We start from the raw sequence: 22,478 nt of genomic DNA on the forward strand, positions 1-22,478 counted from the left end.
GAAATCAAAGTCTTAGCAACTTTAACACAGGCTTTACATAGACTTTGCTGATACACATTCCTAATATGCATACATATGACATCATTTTGACAAAATCAGGATTTGTAGCTTACTCTGAAACATCAAAAGCTTGTTTTCAGGACAAAATGCATAAAATGTTTTCAGTTTTAAGTTTAAATTGTTGTGTAAACGTACCCATAACAACACACAAAGGAAATGCACTAGGAGAGAAATAGTGGCTTTTTCTCCGGCTTTCCTTTATGCTCTTTGTTCTGCGATTTTCAAAACAGAACTTGGAATTACAAAAACGTTGCTCCATTTTTCTCCTCCAAGCATGTTTTTGGGTGACTTGTACTGTAACCCTAGTCTTATTTTTCCACACAGATTGTAACAAACAAGACACCCATGCAAATCTGAGCTCCTTAGAAAACTATTAACAATGACAGTGTTTCGAAATTACAAAAGAAGCAAAAAAAAAAAAAGGAAAACTGTCACCCTTTAAAATTGTGATACCTCTGTACACATTATTACAATACGCCTCTGCTTTTCTTCCTGGCGCTTTCAGACACTCGTGCAGTTGGGGATCTCCCTTGTGCTTTCGCAGGTGTGGATCACACCGCCTACATACCAAAGAGACAGAAAATACACATCAGCCTTCACAATTCAACTTCGACAAGTCAGAATTGACTATTAATTATCTCAACAAATGTCAATGGGTGATTAGACATGCCATTTAGAAGAACTTTTAAACAACTTTTTTCCATCTTTTTTCAAACTTACCTTTCAATCAAACCTCAAGTTTTGACATAATTTAAAGTTATATTGCTGCTGCTGGGTGGAAAACTTGTACTTTAACAATGGTGTCACAAGTGAAGTTACAGTAAAAAAATATATATTTATTTTAAAAGCGAAACAAATGTTAAAGAGATAGTTCATCCACAAATTTTTATTCTGGCATCGTTTACTCACCCTTGACTTATTCCAAACCAGTTTGAGTTTTTTGTTCTGAAGGACATAAAATAAGATATTTTGAAGAATGCTGAAAACATGTAACCATTGACATCAATAGTAGGAAAAACAAATACTGTGGAAGTCAGAGGTATTTGGTTTCAAACATTATTCAAAACATCTTCTTTTTTGCTCAACAGAAGAAAAAACAACAACCTAAAACTGGTTTGTAACAACTCAAGGGTGAGTCAATTATAATTGTTGGGTGAACTATCCCTTTAAGAAGAACTTGGTAAATAAGAATATGAATTATTAATAATCACGAACATAAGACAATAAGCAATTCAATTCAGTATATAACAAGAAAAAATGTCAGACGCAAAGGCTTATAAAGGATAAAGACATGAAAAAACACCTGAAGAACAACCAAAGAAAACATGAACAGTGAAACAAGGAGGGCTCAGTGGTTAGCATCTTTGCCTCACAGCAAGAAGGTTGCTGGTTCGAGCTCTGGCTGGGCCAATTGGCATTTCTGTGTGGAGTTTGTATGTTCTCCCTGTGTTCGTGTGGGTTTCCTCTGGGTGATTTGGTTTCCCCCACAGTCCAAAGACATGCGCTATAGGTGAATTGAATAAACTAAATTGGATAAGTTGGTGGTTCATTCCACTGTGGCAACCCTTGATTAATAAAGGGACTACGCTGAAGGAAAATGAATGAAACAAGGAACCAATCAAAAGACAGAACTGAGAAAGCCAAAAGAGAATTTAAACAACCAATGAAAGCATGAAAACTAATATGAGCAACAGAAACACTAGTCCAACTGAACCGTGATTATAAAAGTTACAAAATAAAAGACATGAAATCATAAACTATAACAAAAACATATATTACAAATGAGAGAGAGAGAGAGAGAGAGAGAGAGAGAGAGAGAGAGAGAGAGAGAGATAAAAAACAAAGATCACAAACGTGACAAAAAGAAAGAGGACAAACAAAAGTAAGGATTTAATTTAGGTGATGTTGTTACACGTGTGTTCTATGCACATACTATAGTAATTACAATGAATTATGTGTAATTACATGTAACTAAACCTAAACCACAACCACATTCAATTAATTAATATTTTTCAGTAGTTAAATAAAAGTGATTACAACCATTACAACCAAAAGTGAAACCCAAGCAAAGTCCATATTGTGACTTTGTAAGTGTATAGTTATGGAAAAACACATTAAGAACAAAAGCATGAAATTTATATGGGCAACAAAAACACTAGTCAAGATGAGCCGTGACTATGAAAGTTACAAAATAAAAGACATGCAATCATAAACTACAACAAAGACATAAATCACAAATGTGAGAAAGAGAGAGAGAGAGAGAGAGAGAGAGAGAGAAAGAGGAAGAACAAAGCCACATTGACAGACCCTTTTCACATTTCCGGGTTTCGCAGTAGCGGAAGTCGTCATAGTTGGGAAAACTTATAGCGCAGTGATTGGGAGAATACAACAAATGATTTTTTTACAATCTTATTTGCTGAAATAATAAAAGAAAAACTCCTCGATGATGTTATCAAGACTTTCAGAAATAGAAAAAAAATTATGTGAGACTGATGACGGCCGCCAGAGGAGAAAATACCGTCAAATTCACTGTCCTGTCCTATAGACGCTGCATTAGAAACACCTCGCACATGTGGTAATTTTTTGTCATTTGAAGCAAAGATGATATACTACATACATAAATACATATAAATATTCATACATTTAAAAAAATCTAAATATTAAAAGCTTTTAAGTGTTTAAGGTGCTGATGACCGTTAAACACGTCATAACAGGCTTGTGAAAAGGGTTCATTATTATTTATAATTAACCATATCAATTCATATTGCTCAGTAGTTAAATGAAGTAGTTACTTGGTAACTTGATTACTTGGTAATACACTGTAAAAAAAATCCTGGTTGGCTTAAATTTTGTAAGCTGAATCAAGTTAACCTTATGAGTTCATTGAACTTATATTATGTTAAACTGACTTTTAAAAAAAACTATCGTAACTTAAAAAAATTAAGTTAGAACATGGTTAAATTAGTTACAATGAACTAAAAACATATGCTGTCATGACTATTTCATCATATAATTTTTTACAGTGTACAACAACCTAATATAAAGTGAAACCAAAACAAACAAGTTCATATTGTGGCTTCATATCATTATTTTAGTACTAATTAGATGATATATAAGAGCTTTTATTATAATAGTTTTATAATAACACGGAAATTTTTGATAAAACTTTATTTTACTTTCATTTTAGGTGATATAATTATACATGTTACATGCACATACGATAGTAATTACAATGAATTATGCATAATAACATGTACAGATAACGAACCCTGAATTCTAACCCCATTCTAACCCCAACCACATTGATTATTATTGATAATTAACCACATTAATAATATTGCTCAGTAGTTAAACGAATAGGTACACTGTAGCTACGTCACCTTAATATAAAGTGAAACCAAAACAAAATTCCATATTGTGGCTTTATACCATTGTTTTTAGTACTAATTAAATAAAATATTAGAGCTTTTATTATAATAGTATCTGAAATTAGTATGTATTCAAGTTTTCTGCCCAAATGTGACTCAACTAGACTGGATATATTCAGTTTTCCACCCATTAAATATTTATCCTGGCCTAGGCCAGCAACAGAATGTAAAGCAGGCTTGAATTTGAAGCATTACGCCAGAAATCCAGGCAAAAAAATAAATGTTTCATCCTCCCATTAAACACTCGGAGCAACAGTATAGTGTAATTTATGACTCGGAATGTTGCATGTTTATTCACGGCACTTGTTGTTATCAGACTGACCCCGATTTGACCCCTTTTATGGTTTAATCAGTGCTCTTTTATAATCATTGCTTAACAGCGGCAATTAAATATTAATTTGCAGTTATTAAGCAATTACACGATCACAGGCGCATCCACTTGGGAAATAAGGACACTTGGGCCCACCATGGATATAGTTCTCATTAGCATGCATTATGTGTCAGATTAGGAACTCTGCTGATTCCGAGGGCTGTTTTTTTTTTGTCTGAAACACTTCTGAAACTGAATGATTCATATTTTTAGCGTCACAGAAAGCCTCGCCACCGCAGCAGTCGTTTTATTATAGCACACAGTTCTGTGACTCAAATATTCCTGAGGCGGTAAAAAGACTAAAGCTGGAAAACAATGAACATTCCTGTTATTCCTCTTTGTTCTTGAGAACATCTCAGTCTAAGAATACTAGAAGAGTTCAAGTATTCAGAAATGTGCCTGACTAAAAATTGGTGTTATGTTTGCTAAGCCCCGCCTTAAATTGTTACGGACCAATCCTGAATTAGCAACTGTTACCATGTGCCATATTAGTCATGTGTTTGTTTCCTTGTGAAATATGCTGAACAGAATGGGCTCTATTTTAACGATCTAGGCGCAAAGTCTAAAGCGCTTGGATGGAAAAATACACTCTGCACCGCGGTGCATGGTCCAACAGGGTTGTGCTTATTCTCTTAATAAGTTATGGGTGTGTTTTGAGAACAAAAAACAATTAGAGTCTCATCTCTTATTCCCTTTAAGAGTCAGTTGCATCATGCCATGGTGCATTTACTATTTACATGGCGGACTTTATAATAGGAAAAACTGAACAAGAAAGCAGTTAAACAGACCATCTGCAGCGCAAGTATAAAGAATGAGCCCCCTCCAATCGGCCTTTACTTTCACTTTCTCTTTCTCTCTTTCGTGGATAAGGAAACGATGTTGTACTCACTCCACTGAGGACATCTATTATCCTACATAATTAATTTTGTTTGTTAAGTGCAAAGATTTGTTTCAAAACTATTTCTAAATTCAGTTCTAATTTCCAGCAAACTAATAATTGAACAAGAGTAACGAAGTGAAGTTATATCAAAACACACGTGCTATGCCCCATATGGTTCAAAACCTGACAGGTGGACAAATCTAAGCCTGTTTTTAATAAAACAAATATAAATATGCATATAATAAATACTACTACTACTAATAATAACATTATACAAAAGCAAATTGTCATGAATAAACTAAAAAAGCCCCCGAGAAGAAGGTATGAAGGCAGTGGTTTTTAAATTTATGTAGAAAGTAATCGTTTTGTATTATTTTATTTGTTTAATTCTTAAAGATATTTCTGTATTGCTGTACATCCGGCATGTTTTAAGCAATGTGTAAGCGAGATGCACAACTAACACGCTCTGCACTGGACTTTAGACCTGCTTTCTGCTGGTCTCTTGCAGTCTATTTTAATTCCTCAATATAGCAACACACCAACAATGCGCCTTAACCCAATACTTTTCTAGACCGAAACACCCTTGAGTCCACAAAGTGGCGCAAATGGATTTTCTATTTAAACAACTAGGCGGGAAACTGGAAAATTAAAGTTGCGTTGGTCTGAAAATACGTCGGGGCAAAGACGTCTTGTTATATACTGCATAACCTCTTAAGGCCCAAGGTGTTTTTTTACATGCAATTTTTATTTCTCTTTGCTATTTGGGCTTATTAGAACCTAATTAGAATAAAAACCTAAGTATCATCTTTTGATATGATGTTCTTTTAGAGCAATATTATGTCCATATATGTGGACTCATGGTCTGAATTTACATAAAACACTTTTTCCTGTATTTTTTAAAGGCATATTTAACATATAATTTTTTTTTTTTTAACTTGCTTTGACTATCAGAAAGTAAAAACTATTTTTTCTCATTTTGGACAATTAAAATGGGGTTTGGGACATTTCATATGCTGCAAAACAGTTGCAGTAACAAAATATAAGGTCCTACTTTATATTAAGTGTTCTTAACTACTATGTACTTACACAGACATTAATAATTTGTTACAATGTACTTATTGTGTAAATACATGTATTTATTATGTACTTATGCTTGATTAAATACCTGCATGTAATTACATCTGTATTTAACTTCTGTAATTACATTTGTAAATACACTGTTTACCATCCCTTAAACCTTAACCCACCCTTAAACCTACCCATAGCACCAAACCTGTCCATAACCCTACCCCTATCCCAACTCAAGAGCACCACAAGTGTTCTCAAATACATTATGAACGCAGTAAGTACATTGTATTTATTTTATGATGCAAGTAAATAGTAGTTAAGGACACTAAATATGAATTGGGACCAAATATACTGTAAAACATTCAAAGTATTTTAAAAGGCCACTTAAGAGCTAAAATGTGTTGTCCACGTATGTGGACACTCAAGCCCTTGGAGGTTAAGGGGGGGTGGTAATATTGACCTTAAAATGTTTTAAAAAAATTAAAAACTGCTTTTATTTAAGCCAAACTAAAACAAATAAGACTTTCTCCGGAAGAAAACTTATTTTGGAAATACTGTGAAAAAGACCTTGCTCTGTTAAAGATCATTTGGGATATATTTGAACAAGAAAGAATAAATTCACAGGAGGGCTAATAATTTTGGCTTCTACTGTAAAGTACAGTAATAAACACTCTAAAAATTAAATCGTTATTTCAACCCAATTGTAGGTGTAATGGGGACTAGCCCAACCACTGGGTTAATGTTTTTAACTAAATTAAAAGGACCAAATTCAAACTAATCTTTGGGTTAACCAGTTTGCATTAAAAGGGGCGGTCCAGAGTGTATTTTTAAGGCTTCGTTTTGTGTATAAAATTTAAAGCAATGTGTGCTCATGCTTCATTTGTAAAAAATCATTTTATTTTTTCATATATCTTACATTTATTACATACAGCTACTCAGCTAACATGAAAACCACTGTCATATTTCCTAGTTCCTCCGAAATGCCCGCCCACAAGAGGCTCTGATTGGTCAGCTAACATAATGTTCTGTGATTTGCGGATCACCTCCACGTCACCAGGAAATGCGTCACACCTCTACAAGCACACCTTTTGCGCTGTGTAAACACTGTCAGTCAGAGTAGCTGTTAGCAGTATCAGTTAGTGCCTGAATCAAAAGAAAATGAGACAGGACACAGTTGAACCTCATGCCTGCTCTCTAAAATAAAATCTGACAAATGTCTTTTACATATATCCAGGTTATTAGCATGTGTAAGTAATATGAAATGTTCACATGTCTTTTGCGAGTTTGTTATTTGAGATGTAGAAGGCAGGGAAAGTGGTTGCATATAGAAATACTGCAGCGCTGCTAGAGATTGTGGCTGTTTACAACAGTTTGACTGAAAAATATGAATTTGTAGCTAAATTGTTAGCGGTGCCAAACAGCATTTTCCGTTGTTTACATCCTTGTTTACGTCCTCACTACAACATACCATTAACACTAGACACTCTGCATGTCATAGATAAATTTAAACAAATAAAAATACCTACAGGTTGTGGCTCAATCCACAGCTTCATCTATTATGGTTGGAGCTGCTCCTTCTTTGAGGAGTTTTTAGTCGAATCCAACACTGAACTGGGAGAGGTTCTGGAAGCTGTCCTTTGTCAAATGCTAGCTATATATTTATTATAATTCTCTGGAACATAATTGAAATGAAATTGTAAGCAATTTTTTGTGTCGTGTCCTTTGGAAGCCCAAACACAGAAACAGAAGAAACTCTGTGGAAATAGCAGCGTTTGGACGCCATTTTAACTTTAATTAGGCTTTGCTAAGCTAACTCTGTAAAAACCAATGTCTCTCCTTGCATTAAACGTTGAGCGTATTACTTTCAGAAGTGTTGTTTATGTTCACACAGCTACATTACACATCAACTAAAGTTTAACATATGATATCATAGTGGACCACCCCTTTAAATAACCCAGCATTTCTTGGAGTCAAATAAACACTTAAAACTGTATTTTAAATGTTTTCTTTTAGTCTTAAACAACCCATCACTAAATACTCAAATATCCCTAAATTGCAAAACACTGCATGAAGAGACGTTTTTACACATTTGTGTTTTTTATTATCACCTAATTAATAATGTTCATTTTAAAAAGCCTCGACTCACGTTTGGCACGGGCCTCCAGCTCTTTCTCCATCAGCTCTTTCTGGGTGGAGAATTCACTCAGGGTGATTTTGGTGTGGTATCGTTCTGGCCCACCGTATTGATCATCTCCTGCTCCTTCTCATGATTCACCTCTGCGTAGATGTTGATCCAGGGAATTTTTCTGCAAAACAAGGGTTTCATTGAGAACAACCATATAAGTTTTAGGAAAGATATAATTATTTAAAAGGGGGATATAGAATTGAATTATAAGCCCTCCTCTATATTTTTTTGCCAGTTTATGTTTGAAGCAAAAAAAGATTTGTTCTAAAAACATATTGTAGGAAATACTGTGAAAAAAATGCTCTGTTAATAATTATTTGGGAAATATTTGAAAAAAAAAAAAAAAAAAAAAAAAAAAAAAAAAAATCACAGGAGGGTGAATAATTTTGACTTCAACTGTACGGTAATTTTGAATGTATACATCTAAAGGTGCCCTATAACTAAATGGACATACTGTGGGCCCCAGACACAACTGTTTCCTTTGTCTCATGTAAATTACATGAGTGTAAAACCCCAGTGGACAAGAGGCCAATCAGAAGACAAAACAAACTGTGACAAGACTAACGGGCCATGCCCTCCCCATTTTGCATGCATGTCTACTTTAGGTCATTCATCCGGACCTGACGAGCAGCCATGTCATCAAGCTCTGAGATCATAAGAAAACTTTGAGATCATGAATACGCACGCCTCAGGCTGTGTTTGATAAGCAACAACGTTTTCTAGTGAGACAACATCACTAATTTTCCTCCCTTAGTTATTTTTAATCGTACATTTTACTTACTATGTATGTGGGACTTTTATTTTGAAAATGCGAGAACCAATTTGTTTACAGTGCATTACTGGGCAACGAGAGCACGAGGCATGTTCAAACTGCCCTCAGAGCACAAAATGCTAGATTTACAGATTACACATTTATTTATCTCCACTCTGAAGAGGCATTTGGTATGTTTACTTGCATCTTTTGTTAATGTATCATGTTTCAACAATCTCATGCAGACTGCTGAATCATGTCAAATCACTCTGCTCAAATGTCATCTGTTCACACAAAGGTTGATATTAATTTCTGGTGTTCCATACATCTCTATCACTCTCTTTTGTCAAATTATAAGAGCCCCTGTTATGGGTTTTTGAAAATGACCTTCCATGTAGTGTGTAACACAGCTCTAAGTAAGTAAAATATCCAGCTAAGGCTTAAATCTGAAAGTGCACAGTGTTTATAACTACTGATTCATTTATAAAAGAGTCGACAAATAGTGCTTCAAATGAATTGTCTTGATAACGAGTCTTTAGCCATTTCGGCGTGACCTCGATGCAAAACTAAAGCCCCACCCAATTGTTGCACATGCAAACCTGTGAAAATGTAAACATGCGGCCCTGCCCATTAACACAGTAGCAAAGAAAAAGAGGAAGACAAGCACTGTAGCAGATCCCAATTGAATCAAGTCGCGAAGAAGCTGTGCTCAGCTAGATATTATTGGAATTGTGAGGGAAAGTTAGTGTTATTTTCTCTTCCCAAAGATGAAACTGTGAAGAGTCAGTGGTTGAGGTTTATTTTGAAATTAAATTACAGGAGTTTTCTGGGATAAATAACATAACAGGAGGGTGGTGGGAGATGGGTCCAATATACGGGAGACTCCCGGGGAAAACAGGAGTGTTGGAAGGTATGCTCACACATACACTATGCACTCTGACTACTTCAATATTGTTGATAAGCCGTGGTGGGCATTTCACTCTGTCTCACGCTAAACGCTGTCGACCAATCACAACAGATTGTCATCTGTCCAATCAGCACAGATTAACTTCGCGCTAAGGAGGGGTTTGTGCACAAATGAATCGCTAAACGAATCATATGAGAGTCGCTGGGATAATTAGGTCAAAATAAATACATATTATAAGACAATAAAAGTGCTTTTTGATCTTGCATGCATATCAGACTGGTGTTGGAGACCCTTAAAAGCAAAATATGACCCTTTTTAATGTATAATAGAAGCACTTTAACTATAATTTAGTCTTTATCCACAACAGATCTGGTGAGCAAAATAGGTTAACGTTACTCTGATTGGGTTTATATGTGTCCATGTTCAGCGTACATCATGCTCTGTGTGTGTGTATGTGTGTATAAGAGCGGCACATCAGAATGAAGCTCATTAATATTCATGATATGAACCATATATGGTCAATCATGGACCCACTAATTATATGCGTATTTTATTGAGTAATAAATGAGCTTATAAACTGGAGATGAAACTGGAAACTGGTTTCTGGAGATTTTTTAAACTTACTAAAGCCATAAACCTATCATGTAGATATCAGAGAACAATTTAACTTATTAAACCAATGCAGTATATGGCGCCTTAAAAAAAAGTTGCTGCAGTTCACAGAATGACCACTGGTGTCATTAATAACAAACAGTTTTAAATTATACTGTTTGAGTTATTTTTTTCTTCAGAAATCAATATCATCTCAAATTTAATTGGCAAAAAATACATGTTTTGAAAAAACAAAAAACATGTTTGTTTTTACACCCATTTCAGCAGCAAATTGGCATAACATGCATGACGACACAAGGTGAGGGTTAAACTTGTTAAACTGCTGTTAAACACTGTGTGACTGCAATCACACTCCTTTGTATTCCTGAAATAATGACAATGATAATTGCCGACTGTATTTAATAGCTCCTAGAGAAGAAGTCGCTCAGGCAATCAGAGTTAGCGAGACACTAAACACATTCAACACTCGTCTTGATAACACAGCGAGACAACCTGGAACGAATTATGGAGATGCTTTCTTAATTTGCCCAAATTTAACGTCTAACGCTTTTCCAAGACACAAACAAAGCTCATATATTATATTTACGTACTAAAATCAACGTCTTTTCGTTCCCTTAAAAAAATACTATTAATTTTGTGAGCTAATTGCTTTGTTTTTCCGAGTGTAACATTTCCATAAATATGCTTTCTTTTTTAAATGACTTGTGGGGAGAAAAAAATGATATCCATTATTAATGATTGTTTCAACATTTCCCCGAGTCTTTTCCATTTAAATTATTTTGAGACCAAATAAATTATTCAAAGTGTTACAAAACAGTTTTCCAGTAGAGGAACCACGGCTGCATATTAAACAATTCATTGATATTTCCCTGCACTTTCACAGCGATGCTTTTTCTCCCACCATACGCAAACTAATAACTAGATCTCACAACTGGCGTGAGCAAAAATAGCATGACAGATGCAAAAGAAAGTTGCTCCCGATTTCCATCCCATCAAGTCGTACTTTATATTTCATCTTTATATATAGATAAACGGAAGCAGGGACTGTGAGGCTGCGTGAAAAGAGATGAAGTTCAATGGCTCTGCTCCTAGTAAAGAGGAATGAAGGCTGTAAAAGCTGTTTGTCTGGATGTACCTCTTAAATTTGTAGATGAGAAATACGGCTAAACCCAGGAACACCACGGACAGAAGCATCAGCATGGCAGAACTGCTGTGTCTTGGGATTGAGTCCACCAGTGGAGCTGTGACAGAGACCAAACATAAACCTTATTGAACACTGTAACTGATATTATATCATGCTTCCTATACACTACCTGACAAAAGTCTTGTCGTCTATCCAAGTTTTAGAAACAACAAATAATAACTTCACTTTTAGTTGATCATTTGGTATCACAAGTGGCTTAAATGAAAGGCAAAGACCTCTAGATTATGCTTATTTGATCAAAATAAAATATGATCATGCCTTGATTTTTAATTATTTAATTACGACAGTAAGGTCTGACTTTGGTGAGACAAAAGTCTTGTCATTTAACAGAAATAATGAACAGTATAGAATATAAAGTCATGGTGCAGCAGAAAAAAAATCAGAGTTCATCAAGATTCTTTGGATTCATCTTCAGTGCCTCTTAATTCATCTTAAATCCGCCTCTGGCCGCGGTCACACTGGATTTTTCACCCCATAGACTTTCATTCATATGCACGTGAATGAATGCATCAGACTGGAAACACAAGCTTGTGCGACAAGTTTCAAGCTTGGTGAACTCGAACCTGCAAAATTGCATCACATGACAACATGAAGAAAAGTAACCTCTTGGACAGAAATTTAAAACATAGACTAATCGCTTAATTTTTTTTTTATGTCTAATCATCTTGATTAATCCCGCCCCTTTTTGCAGCGCCATACAACAGAATCTCGCATGCTCAAACTTGAGTGTGACCGCGGCACCACCTGTAAGTTTCAAATAAGCCTGTAGGTTTCAAACAAGGACACAATTAGTATGTTCAGGTGTTGGAACCAAAGACTGCAGAGCTGCGGCCCTTCAGGAACTGCGCTTGTCACCTGTGGTCTAAACCAGTGTTTCCCAACCCTGTTCCTGAAGGCACACCAACAGTACACATTTTCAACCTCTCCCTAATCAAACACACCTGAATCAACTTATCATAACATCAGAAGAGACTCCAACACCTGAAGTTAATGGGTCAGAAAAGGGAGACATCCAAAATATGTACTGTTGGTGTGCCTCCAGGAACAGGGTTGGGAAACACTGGTCTAAACAATGGTCTGATTTCAGCGAATGTCTATCATATAGAAGTTTCCAATATTTCTCATAGTTTCAAACTACTAAAAATATTTTATCAAAATGATATCTGCAGAGCTACATTTTTACCATCAAACATTGTTAAAGCACATATCAAGGCCCCAAAATTCAATTGAAAAGCATAGAGTAAATAAACTGAAAGCACCTACTTTGAAAATGAGCTGCTTAATAAACCAATTTATAATCTGTTTCTGAGGACGACACTTATATGAATAATAACTGATGAAATATAGAACACAGAAGCACATCATACACTACCTCCTCTCAGCATTGCCCTCAACATAACAAGATTTCCCAGTTAATTGTGTCCAATAACAATATATTCACGATATCAATTTCAAAACGAAACCTATGAAATTAGATTTCGTGGAGATCCAACACCTTTTATCGTGCATAAATGAAATAATAACTGATTCTGGATCAGCGCATCGCATCTCCTGTCTCATAATTTGCACGAACCCCCCCCCCTTTTAGCTCTTCCCCAGGGGATTTCTACCAATTGTTGGCGTGTTTTCAGAATCGCTGATGGGAGCCTTACACCCACTGGCTGTATATTTCCCTGGGGTCGGTGTTGTTGAAAGACAGGCCCATGAATCCTCTGACCTTTCCGTGAGAATCTTGAACGCTTTCCAGAACTTTGAGTACAAAAATGGGGAAAGAAATGGAGCGAGGCGGCCGGTGTTTTGCAGTGCGAGTGGGTAATAGCACAAAGTCACATGTCAGTAACAGAGAGTTTATTCTCTGGCTGATGCTGCCAGCGGTGCAACTTACTATTACAAAGTGTTTAGCTTTGCTAGGGCCAGACACTGCAGGCAACACACTTTTTTTATGAACCTAAAAATTTTGAGATGCCTTTTTTTTTCAGTACAATGAAAGAAAACATCTAAAACACATTTTAAGTGTTTGGTTTGTAGTACTTTAAGTCTGTTTGTGTTTCATATCTAATTTTTACATACTGGAAGGTTCATACAGAACATAATTTGCCTGATTATTATTATATATTACAATTCTACCAGATTTTTTTTTGTTTTGTTTGGTTTTTTTCTCTAAGTGGAGTGGTAAAAATTAAAGTCAAACAAAAGAAGACTTCATCTACTTGACTTGATTCATATTTACATGTAACATTTTGGAAAACTTGTAATGCAAAAAAATGTTTTCAGCTCTTACTGTAATCATTTAACTTGAAATTGGGTGAGAAATTTTAATTTAATATTAATTTAATTTGATATTTTATAACTTTTAATTTAATTTAACTTCTCTTTTCTTTATTTTGAATTAAAAAATGTCTTGTTTCATTTTTACTCGTAACATTCTAGAAAAATTGGAATACAAAAAAAGTATGCAATTATGTAAGTAATGCAATTATTTAACCGTTGAAATTGGGTAAGGACTTTTAACTGAATTTTAACTTAGTTCAATATTTTCTTTTTTTTATAGCCTTTTATTACATTTTACTTAATTTTATTTGCATTTAATTTATTATTTTATTTATTATTTTATTTATTTTTAATTGAAAAATATCTCATTTCATATTTACACGTAAAATTTTAGAAAACTTGTAATACAAAAAAAGTATATGCAAAATTACTTACATTTTTAAATATTTTTATTAATTTTAATTTGATTAGTATTTATTTATTTTTTATTTTTGCTTTTAAATTATTTAATTTGTTACTCTTAATTACATTTTATTTGTATTTATTTATTTGTTTATTATTTTATTTTATTTATTTATAATTGACAAATGTCTTGTTTCATATTTACATGTAACATTTTAGAAAACTTGTATTATAAAAAAATGTATATGCAAAATTTATCTAATTGTATCTATTTTTATTACTTTTAATTTATTAGTATTTATTTATTGTTTTATAAATAAATAAATAAAAAATATTTTATTTTATTTTATTTAAACTTTTTATTTATAACTTTTTATTTTTGTTTCAATTTAATTTTTTAATTTGTTTTATTTTTACTTTTTTATTTCATTTCATTTTTAATTAAATTAAAATAAACTTTGTTTAATCTTCAATTTAATTTTTATTTAATTGTTTTTACTTTTATTGTTCTTAATTTTATTTTATTTTATTTTATTTTATTTTATTTTATTTTATTTTATTTTATTTTATTTTATTTTATTTTATTTTATTTTATTTTATTTTATTTTATTTTATTTTATTTTATTTTATTTTATTTTATTTTATTTTATTTCTCCCTCTGTGTCTTGCCATAAGTAACAGAACGTCAACTGAAGTCAAATTTGTCAACTGCTATAAATATGACCAACAGTGATCTATAAGATAGATGATGTTAAAAATATGGTAAATTAGTTCAGGTTTAAAGTTAAGATAAAAAAAAAACGACAACAAAAAAAAAAATCTAACTGTTCGAACAAAAACAACAAACCAAAAAAATAAAAATTTCAATGGAGGCTGTTTTTTCCTTCCTCAAAAGTGAGGTGATCTTGCGAGCCATGATTGCCGGAGAGCAATTATCCAATTATCTTCCATAAGGCTTTCAGCATCACTGGTAGAGCATAAAAGCCCAATCTTTCAACAATATATAGTGCTGACAAGCCTCCGCTCTCAAGAAAGCAATCAAAGTAATTACTCAGACCAATCTAGGAAACACTATATAACACCCAACAGAGTCTAGAGAAGGAAATCAGCTGAGAGACCAATATGTAATCAAATATAAGCAGCAGCACCTTATGGTTATCAAGCAAATCATATCAAAATAGCTGGATACAGTGTGTCATGCAACAGTTACTTACCTAAAGTTAATTGTGTGATGTAAACGATGACGCGAGAGCCAGGCTTCAACTCGAACTCCACCGAGATTTGATTTAATGCGTTGACCAGGATTTCAGATATCTAGGAAGCAAAGAGCATTCAGAAGAGTTACATATAGAATAGACTTCCAGATTGTCTAACGGAGATTTGAGATTCTGTGCTGATTTGACCTTTAACTACGCAGTTTTGATTGTTTTGGAGGGTGAATAAAATACACTGTTACACAATCTATGGTAAATCTAATGTTCATGTTACTATATGCCATAAAATAAATTAATAAATTTAATTAAAATTCATGGAAACGCAGTGGCGTAGTAGGTAGTGCTGTCGCCTCACAGCAAGAAGGTCGCTGGTTCGAGCCTTGGCTGGGTCAGCTAGCGATTCTATGTTGAGTTTGCATGTTCTCCCAGCGTTTGCGTGGGTTTCCTCTGGGTGCTCCGGTTTACCCGACAGTCCAAAGACATGCGGTTCAGGTGAATTGGGAAGGCTAAATTGTCCATAGTGTATGAGTGTGAGTGAGTGTGTATGGTTGTTTCCCAGAGATGGGTTTCGGCTGGAAGGGCATCCGCTGCGTAAAACATGTGCTGGATAAGTTGGCGGTTCATTCCGCTGTGGCGACCCCGGATTATTAAAGGGATGAAGCCAAAAAGAAAATGAATGAATGAATGAAAATAATTTCAATTAAAATGTTATCCTTCGTGTTCAAGTAAAATAAAATAAAATAAAATTAATATCAATATATAAAATTAAAATAAAATTATAAAATTAAATGCAATTAAAAATTTAACCCTCATGTTCAAGTTAAATAAATCAAAATAAATTAAAATTATAAAATAAAATTCAATTACAAGTAATTAAATATTAAATACACTAGTAACTAATGATCATTGCCCTAAAACCACTCAAACACCCTAGTAACTAAAAATAAAATTAAAATTATAACATTTAATGCAATTAAAATGTTATCCCTCATGTTCAAGTAAAATAAAACAAAATTAAATAAATTATAAATGAAATAAAATAACTTTTATATGTTATAAATAATTATAAAAGTTATAAATAAAATAACTTTTTAATTGCATTTAATTGTATAATTTTTATTTAAGTAATAAACGCTCAATGCCCGAAAACCACTCAAACACTCTAGTAACAAATTATCAATGGCATTAAACCAATTAAACACCCTAATAACACAATCAATGCCGTAAAACCACTCAAACACCCTAGTAATGAACGATCAATGGCATAAAACCACTCAAACCCCCTAATAACTCACAATCAATGCCCTAAAACCCCTCAAACACCCTAGTAAATAACGGTCTATGCCCTATTATCAATTAAACACCCTAGTAACTAGTGATCAATGCCCTAAAACCACTCAAACACCCTAGTAACCCTAGTAACTAGCGATCAATGCCCAAAAACCACTCAAACACCTTAGTAACGAACGATCAATCGCATAAAACCACTCAAACACCCTAGTAACGAACAATCAATGGCATAAAACCACTCAAACACCCTAGTAACGAACGATCAATGGGACAAAACCACTCAAACACCCTAGTAACGAATAATCAATGATATAAAACCATTCAAACACCCTAGTAACGAATGATCAATGGCATAAAACCACTCAAACACCCTAGTAACTATTTCAGCACATTTTAAATAAGTAGTCTGAACAAACAACAAACATAATTTGTGTGTGTGTGTGTGTGTGTGTGTGTGTATACAGAATCAACAAGTTTTTATTTAAAGTATCCTGTATATAACATTTTATTGGCAATTATTATCAGAAACATCCACACTGGTTGAGGAATACCTTTTAAAGCCCTGGTTAATAATGCTTGACCCTGGAATGTGTATTACTTTCCAATGTCCCTACTGTAAAAGACACTTGTTGTGACACGTCCTTGTCATGTAAGCCTAATTAGACTCTGCTCTTTCGGGCTTAGAGATAATTATGCCTTTAAGGATAAAGCAAATAGGTGAAAAAAAAAAGTGAAACAGTCCCCTTTGGGATGTTTCCGACACGTCGTCTCTTTTTACGCTGACGAAATTACGTTCAGTGTCGCCTCGGGTAGAAGCTGCTCTTTACTTCTTCGTCAGGTTCGTCTTTCTCACCTTGAAAATCTGCCAGTGCATCTCATTGGTGCGTTCCCTTTGAATGTTAGTGGACTTCGAAGTGAACTTCACATGATATTACACATGATATCTTAAGGCATTGAAAATGATAAAGGGAATAATGGATTATTGATACATCATTTTGCAGGAAGTAGATATGGGTGAAACTTACCCACGAGTCATTGCGCATAAAAGACGTTTAAATTGAAGCAATGGGGTACTCCCTTCCAAACATCCACTACTTTAAGCATGATTAATAATAATAATAATAATAATAATAATAATAATAATAATAATAATAATAATAATAATAATAATAATAATTATTATTATTATTATTATTATTATTATTATTATTATTACTCAAACACCCTAGTAACTAATGATTAATGCCCTAAAACCACTCAAACAGCCTAGTAACTAATGATCAATGCCCTAAAACCACTCAAACACCATAGTATCTAATGATCAATGCCATAAAATCACTCAAACACCCTAGTAACTAACAATCAATGCCCTAAAACCACTCAAACACACTAGTAAATAAAAAACAATGCCCTAAAACAACTCAAACACCTTAGTACTAACGATCATTGCCCTAAAACCACTCAAAAACCACAGTAACTAACAGTAACTAATGATCAATGCCCTAAAACCACTCAAACACCTTAGTAACTAATGATTAATTGCCCTAAAACCACGCAAAGACTCTAGTAACTAGCAATCAATGCCCTAAAACAACTCAAACACCCTAGTAACTAACAGTAACTAACGATCAATGCCCTAAAACAACTCAAACACCCTAGTAACTAACGATTATGTCCTAAAATCACTCAAACACCCAAGTAACTAACGATCAATAGCCATAAAACCACTCAAACACCCAAATAACTAATGATCAATGCCCTAAAACCACTCGGACTCCCTAATAACTAGCGATCAATGCCCTAAAACCAATACAAACACCTTAGTAGCTGAAGGTCAATGCCCAAAAACCCTCCAACACCCTAGTAACTAACAATCAGTATCCTAAAACCACTCAAACACCCTAGTAACTAACAATTAGTACCCAAAAACCACCAAAACACCCTAGTAACTAAAGATCAATGGCCAAAAAACAGTCAAATATCCTGGTAACTAACAATCAATGCCCTAAAACCACTCAAACAACCTAGCAAATAACACACACACACATATATATACCCTAATAACTAACTAATATGACCTAAAACAACTCAAACACCCAAGTAACTAACGATCAATATCCATAAAACCACTCAAACACCCAAATAACTAATGATCAATGCCCTAAAACCACTCAAACTCCCTAATAACTAACAATCAATATCCTAAAACCACTCAAACACCCTAGTAACTAACAATCAGTACCCTAAAACCACCCAAACACCCAAGTAACTAACGATCAATACCCTAAAACCACTTAAACACACTAGTAACTAACGATCAATGCCCTAAAACCACTTAAACACACTAGTAACTAACGATCAATACCCTAAAACCACTTAAACACACTAGTAACTAACGATCAATACCCTAAAACCACTTAAACACACTAGTAACTAACGATCAATGCCCTAAAACCACTTAAACACACTAGTAACTAACGATCAATACCCTAAAACCACTCAAACAACCTAGCAAATAACACACACACACACACACACACACACACACACACACAGACACACACACACACACACACACACACACACACACACACACACACACACACACACACACACACACACACACACACATATATATATATATATATATATATATATATATATATATATATATATATATATATATATAAACTTTTTGGAGGGCATTCATAATGCATAATGTCCTGTATATAAATTGTGAGAATTATTTTAATCAGACATTGTGACGTTTGTGAAGTTTAGTTATGAATTTTGTAAAACTTTTGAAAATGCAGTTATTGGAACCAGGCATCAGTCTGACCTGCTCCAGATCCTCCTCGGTTTGTTTCCTGCCATTCGATTGGTTCCTTGGAGGAAGCAGAAAGAGTTCGGCAGCGGTCGGGATGCCAGGAAAAACGGCCACCAACAGCTGCTCTTCCGGGACATCAGCGACCTGGACACAAAATGCCAATAATTACATATGGCTCAATGATTTATACCTCACCGTCTCCCAGCATTTATGAGGTGTACATTCATTTTAAACGAGGCTGATGGCTTCCAGTAAATCACGTTTGATTTATTACCCGAATGAATCTCCAGCCCAGACGCAAACGCGCAAGGTCAGTAAAGTCCAAACCTCTGTATATTGTTCTCCTTTTCAACAGTGTTGCCAGTAAGTTACCGCAAAAATACAATAAAATGTCTAACAGTGTATATTGAGTTGCATTTGCAGCCATTATTATTGCACAATTCTCAGCAGCTAATTTGCAAACCCTGGCAATGGCCATGAGTGGTTACACACACACTGAATTCCTAGCAAAAAAAACTCAATCAATATCTCTGTCAGGAAGCCACTACAAAACGCAAAGACTACCAGCAAGACCATACAAAAAATAAAAAAATAAAAAAATCCCACCATGTGATACTCGCTAAAGGCCATTTCCCTCATAAAGAGGAAATCATCCGACCTCAGGTAAATAATCGTTGTTTTATCTGGTACCTCCACGCGCACAGGGCTCAACCTGTAATAAGACAATAGCTCCAGAACAGACAGACGGCCTAAGCATAATTTACAACGAGCTATGTGGCCAGAGCCGAAGCGGTCTTACAAAATCGATACTCCCAGTCTAAGTTTGTCCTGCAATATCGGAGAAAGAAAAAGCCCTGGGGCTCATTGAAGGATTCGGGCCTATATGCGTGACTTGCTGCAAATATTCCTAATGATTAATGCGCATCTCCAACCTTTACTTCAGCGGATTGAACACACACACTCCTGCTGGTTGAATTAAAGTCCAAGAAGGCAATTAAGACAGCAAAAAGAGAGACGTAACGTTGCGGTGCTCTTAATTACACCCTGCTAATAGCTTAAGCGTCGTTGTTGTAATTAAACGGCTTAATGTCAAAACATTTCCTTTCGCAGAACTGCGGAATCACAATAAAAAGGCACAGATGCAATAATACATTATTGCCGAGTTGTTAAAGAGACGTTGTTTAGACATCTGTTGTTTTGATTTCTGTCAGTGTAGTTCATCTTTGTCTGTTTAAGTCAATTCCTGCTCAGCTGTGTGTTATTATCGACTCAACGATGGAATGAAAATTTATTTAACGCAACACTTCTGTTTATTCACAACTTGATCCAATATATGCAGTTGAAGTCAACAAAAATAGCCCTCCTGTGAACTTATATAATTTTTCACAGTATTTCCTACAATATTTTTTCTTCTGGATAAAAAGAGACAAAAAACAATTTTAAGGCCAATATTATTAGGCTTGTTAAGCAATATCAAAGACTATAGAATACACAAGACGTGTCACTTGTATAGTTTTGAATGGGGAAAAGTGTAACAGTCAATATGGCAAATGAAGCACCGACTACTTGTCCAGGAGCCAACCATCATCCGCTATAGACTGATGTTTTTCTGGAGGACCAGACGTGTGCATTTATGACAATTTGGTGGTCAACAAACTCACTGGCATTTCAGCGAACACTTGCTTCATGGACATAAGAAATATATCCAAATAACGCTTGAAATCTGTGCTTTTAAATTAACCCACTACACTTGAAAACAGAAGTTTTTTGGTTTTGTAATCTGTTTGAAACAAACACGAGGTACAGTCCATCCTGTCAAACACACATACCATGACAGAAACTACTCAAACACCCACAAACTTGTAAACAAAGAGTCGCTGTCATTTCTGCAGGAGATTCTCCATCAAGACCAAGTTGTGGATTACTTCAGAAGACTAGCGTGATCAGAAGCATTATACAAAGGATGATAATGTGTAACACTGCCATAAATAAGGTTGGTGTCGTGATCTCGTTTCTTACGAGTGCGCATGTGTACTAGCTTGGCAACCTGAAAATATGCTGATTTTGTTTGATTCAAACATTTGGAAACGAAACATATGAGAAAGTTGTTGTTAACTTCTAATGGTGGTTCTAAATATGTAATGTAATTGTAAGCTTGGCAAACAGTTTTGGACAATTTAATGTGTTCCCATTCAGACAAAATGCGTGTGCATACTGCTCGAGAGGTGTTTTTTAAAGATGGTCGCCGAGAGAAAGGATTTTGGCAATATATATATATATATATATATATATATATATATATATATATATATATATATATATATATATATATGTAACACTTTAGAATAACTATCCGTTATAACTAGCTGATAGACTATTAATAAACTGTTAGTTAATGGTTTATAAATTACTTGTTAAATAACAGTTAATAGTTTGTTAATTATTTATAACTGTGCTTTATAGATAGCCAATAGATAACTTATAAGCTGTTAGTTAAGACGTTGTATCCATTTGATGTTCTACAAAGTTTCACTGGTATTAGTAGATGGTTAAACTATGAACAACTGATCTGTGGAGTGTGAGTTAATGTATTAGTTAAGTGTTAGTTATTAGCTTATGTTTTCGGGACATTATTCTAAAGTTGCAACTATTCCTCATTTACTAACAGTTAATAAATGAAGAATACTTGCACCTTTAGAATAACGTCCCAATAACGTATATAAACTATTAACTGATACTTAACAAGTCTTTAGTAAGTAATTTACAGAATATTAGTAATATTCTGGGGCCGGTTGCACCAGAAGTGTAAGTTAAAACATTGCCTAGTTGTGACTTACAGGGACATTTTTGTGTTGCACCACCGAACTTAGTATAAACGTAACGATACATTTCACCTAAATATTTACAGCAGCCTCTCCCATGTACAGTATTATGGTAGAAAAGAGATGACCGCGAGATTAGTGTACATTTTGGAGCTAACCACAGCCTTATTTTCCTCACAAATCTCGC

At 34.3% G+C, this 22,478-nt stretch overlaps 1 protein-coding gene across 1 annotated transcript in view; it reads right to left on the reverse strand.

Annotated features, from left to right (window-relative positions):
- Nucleotides 1–504: 504 nt before the first annotated feature.
- sorcs3a (sortilin related VPS10 domain containing receptor 3a) overlaps nucleotides 505–22,478 on the reverse strand; it is a 352,179-nt gene continuing 330,205 nt past the window's right edge. Inside the window, 6 exon segments of the mRNA XM_056456597.1 lie at nucleotides 505–620; nucleotides 7,953–8,018; nucleotides 8,021–8,112; nucleotides 11,397–11,502; nucleotides 15,353–15,452; nucleotides 19,482–19,613. Coding sequence (XP_056312572.1) covers nucleotides 562–620; nucleotides 7,953–8,018; nucleotides 8,021–8,112; nucleotides 11,397–11,502; nucleotides 15,353–15,452; nucleotides 19,482–19,613 — 555 coding nt within the window. The 3' untranslated portion in view covers nucleotides 505–561.

This window comes from Danio aesculapii, chromosome 1, assembly GCF_903798145.1.
Source record: "Danio aesculapii chromosome 1, fDanAes4.1, whole genome shotgun sequence".
NCBI classification, from domain to species: Eukaryota; Metazoa; Chordata; class Actinopteri; order Cypriniformes; family Danionidae; genus Danio; species Danio aesculapii.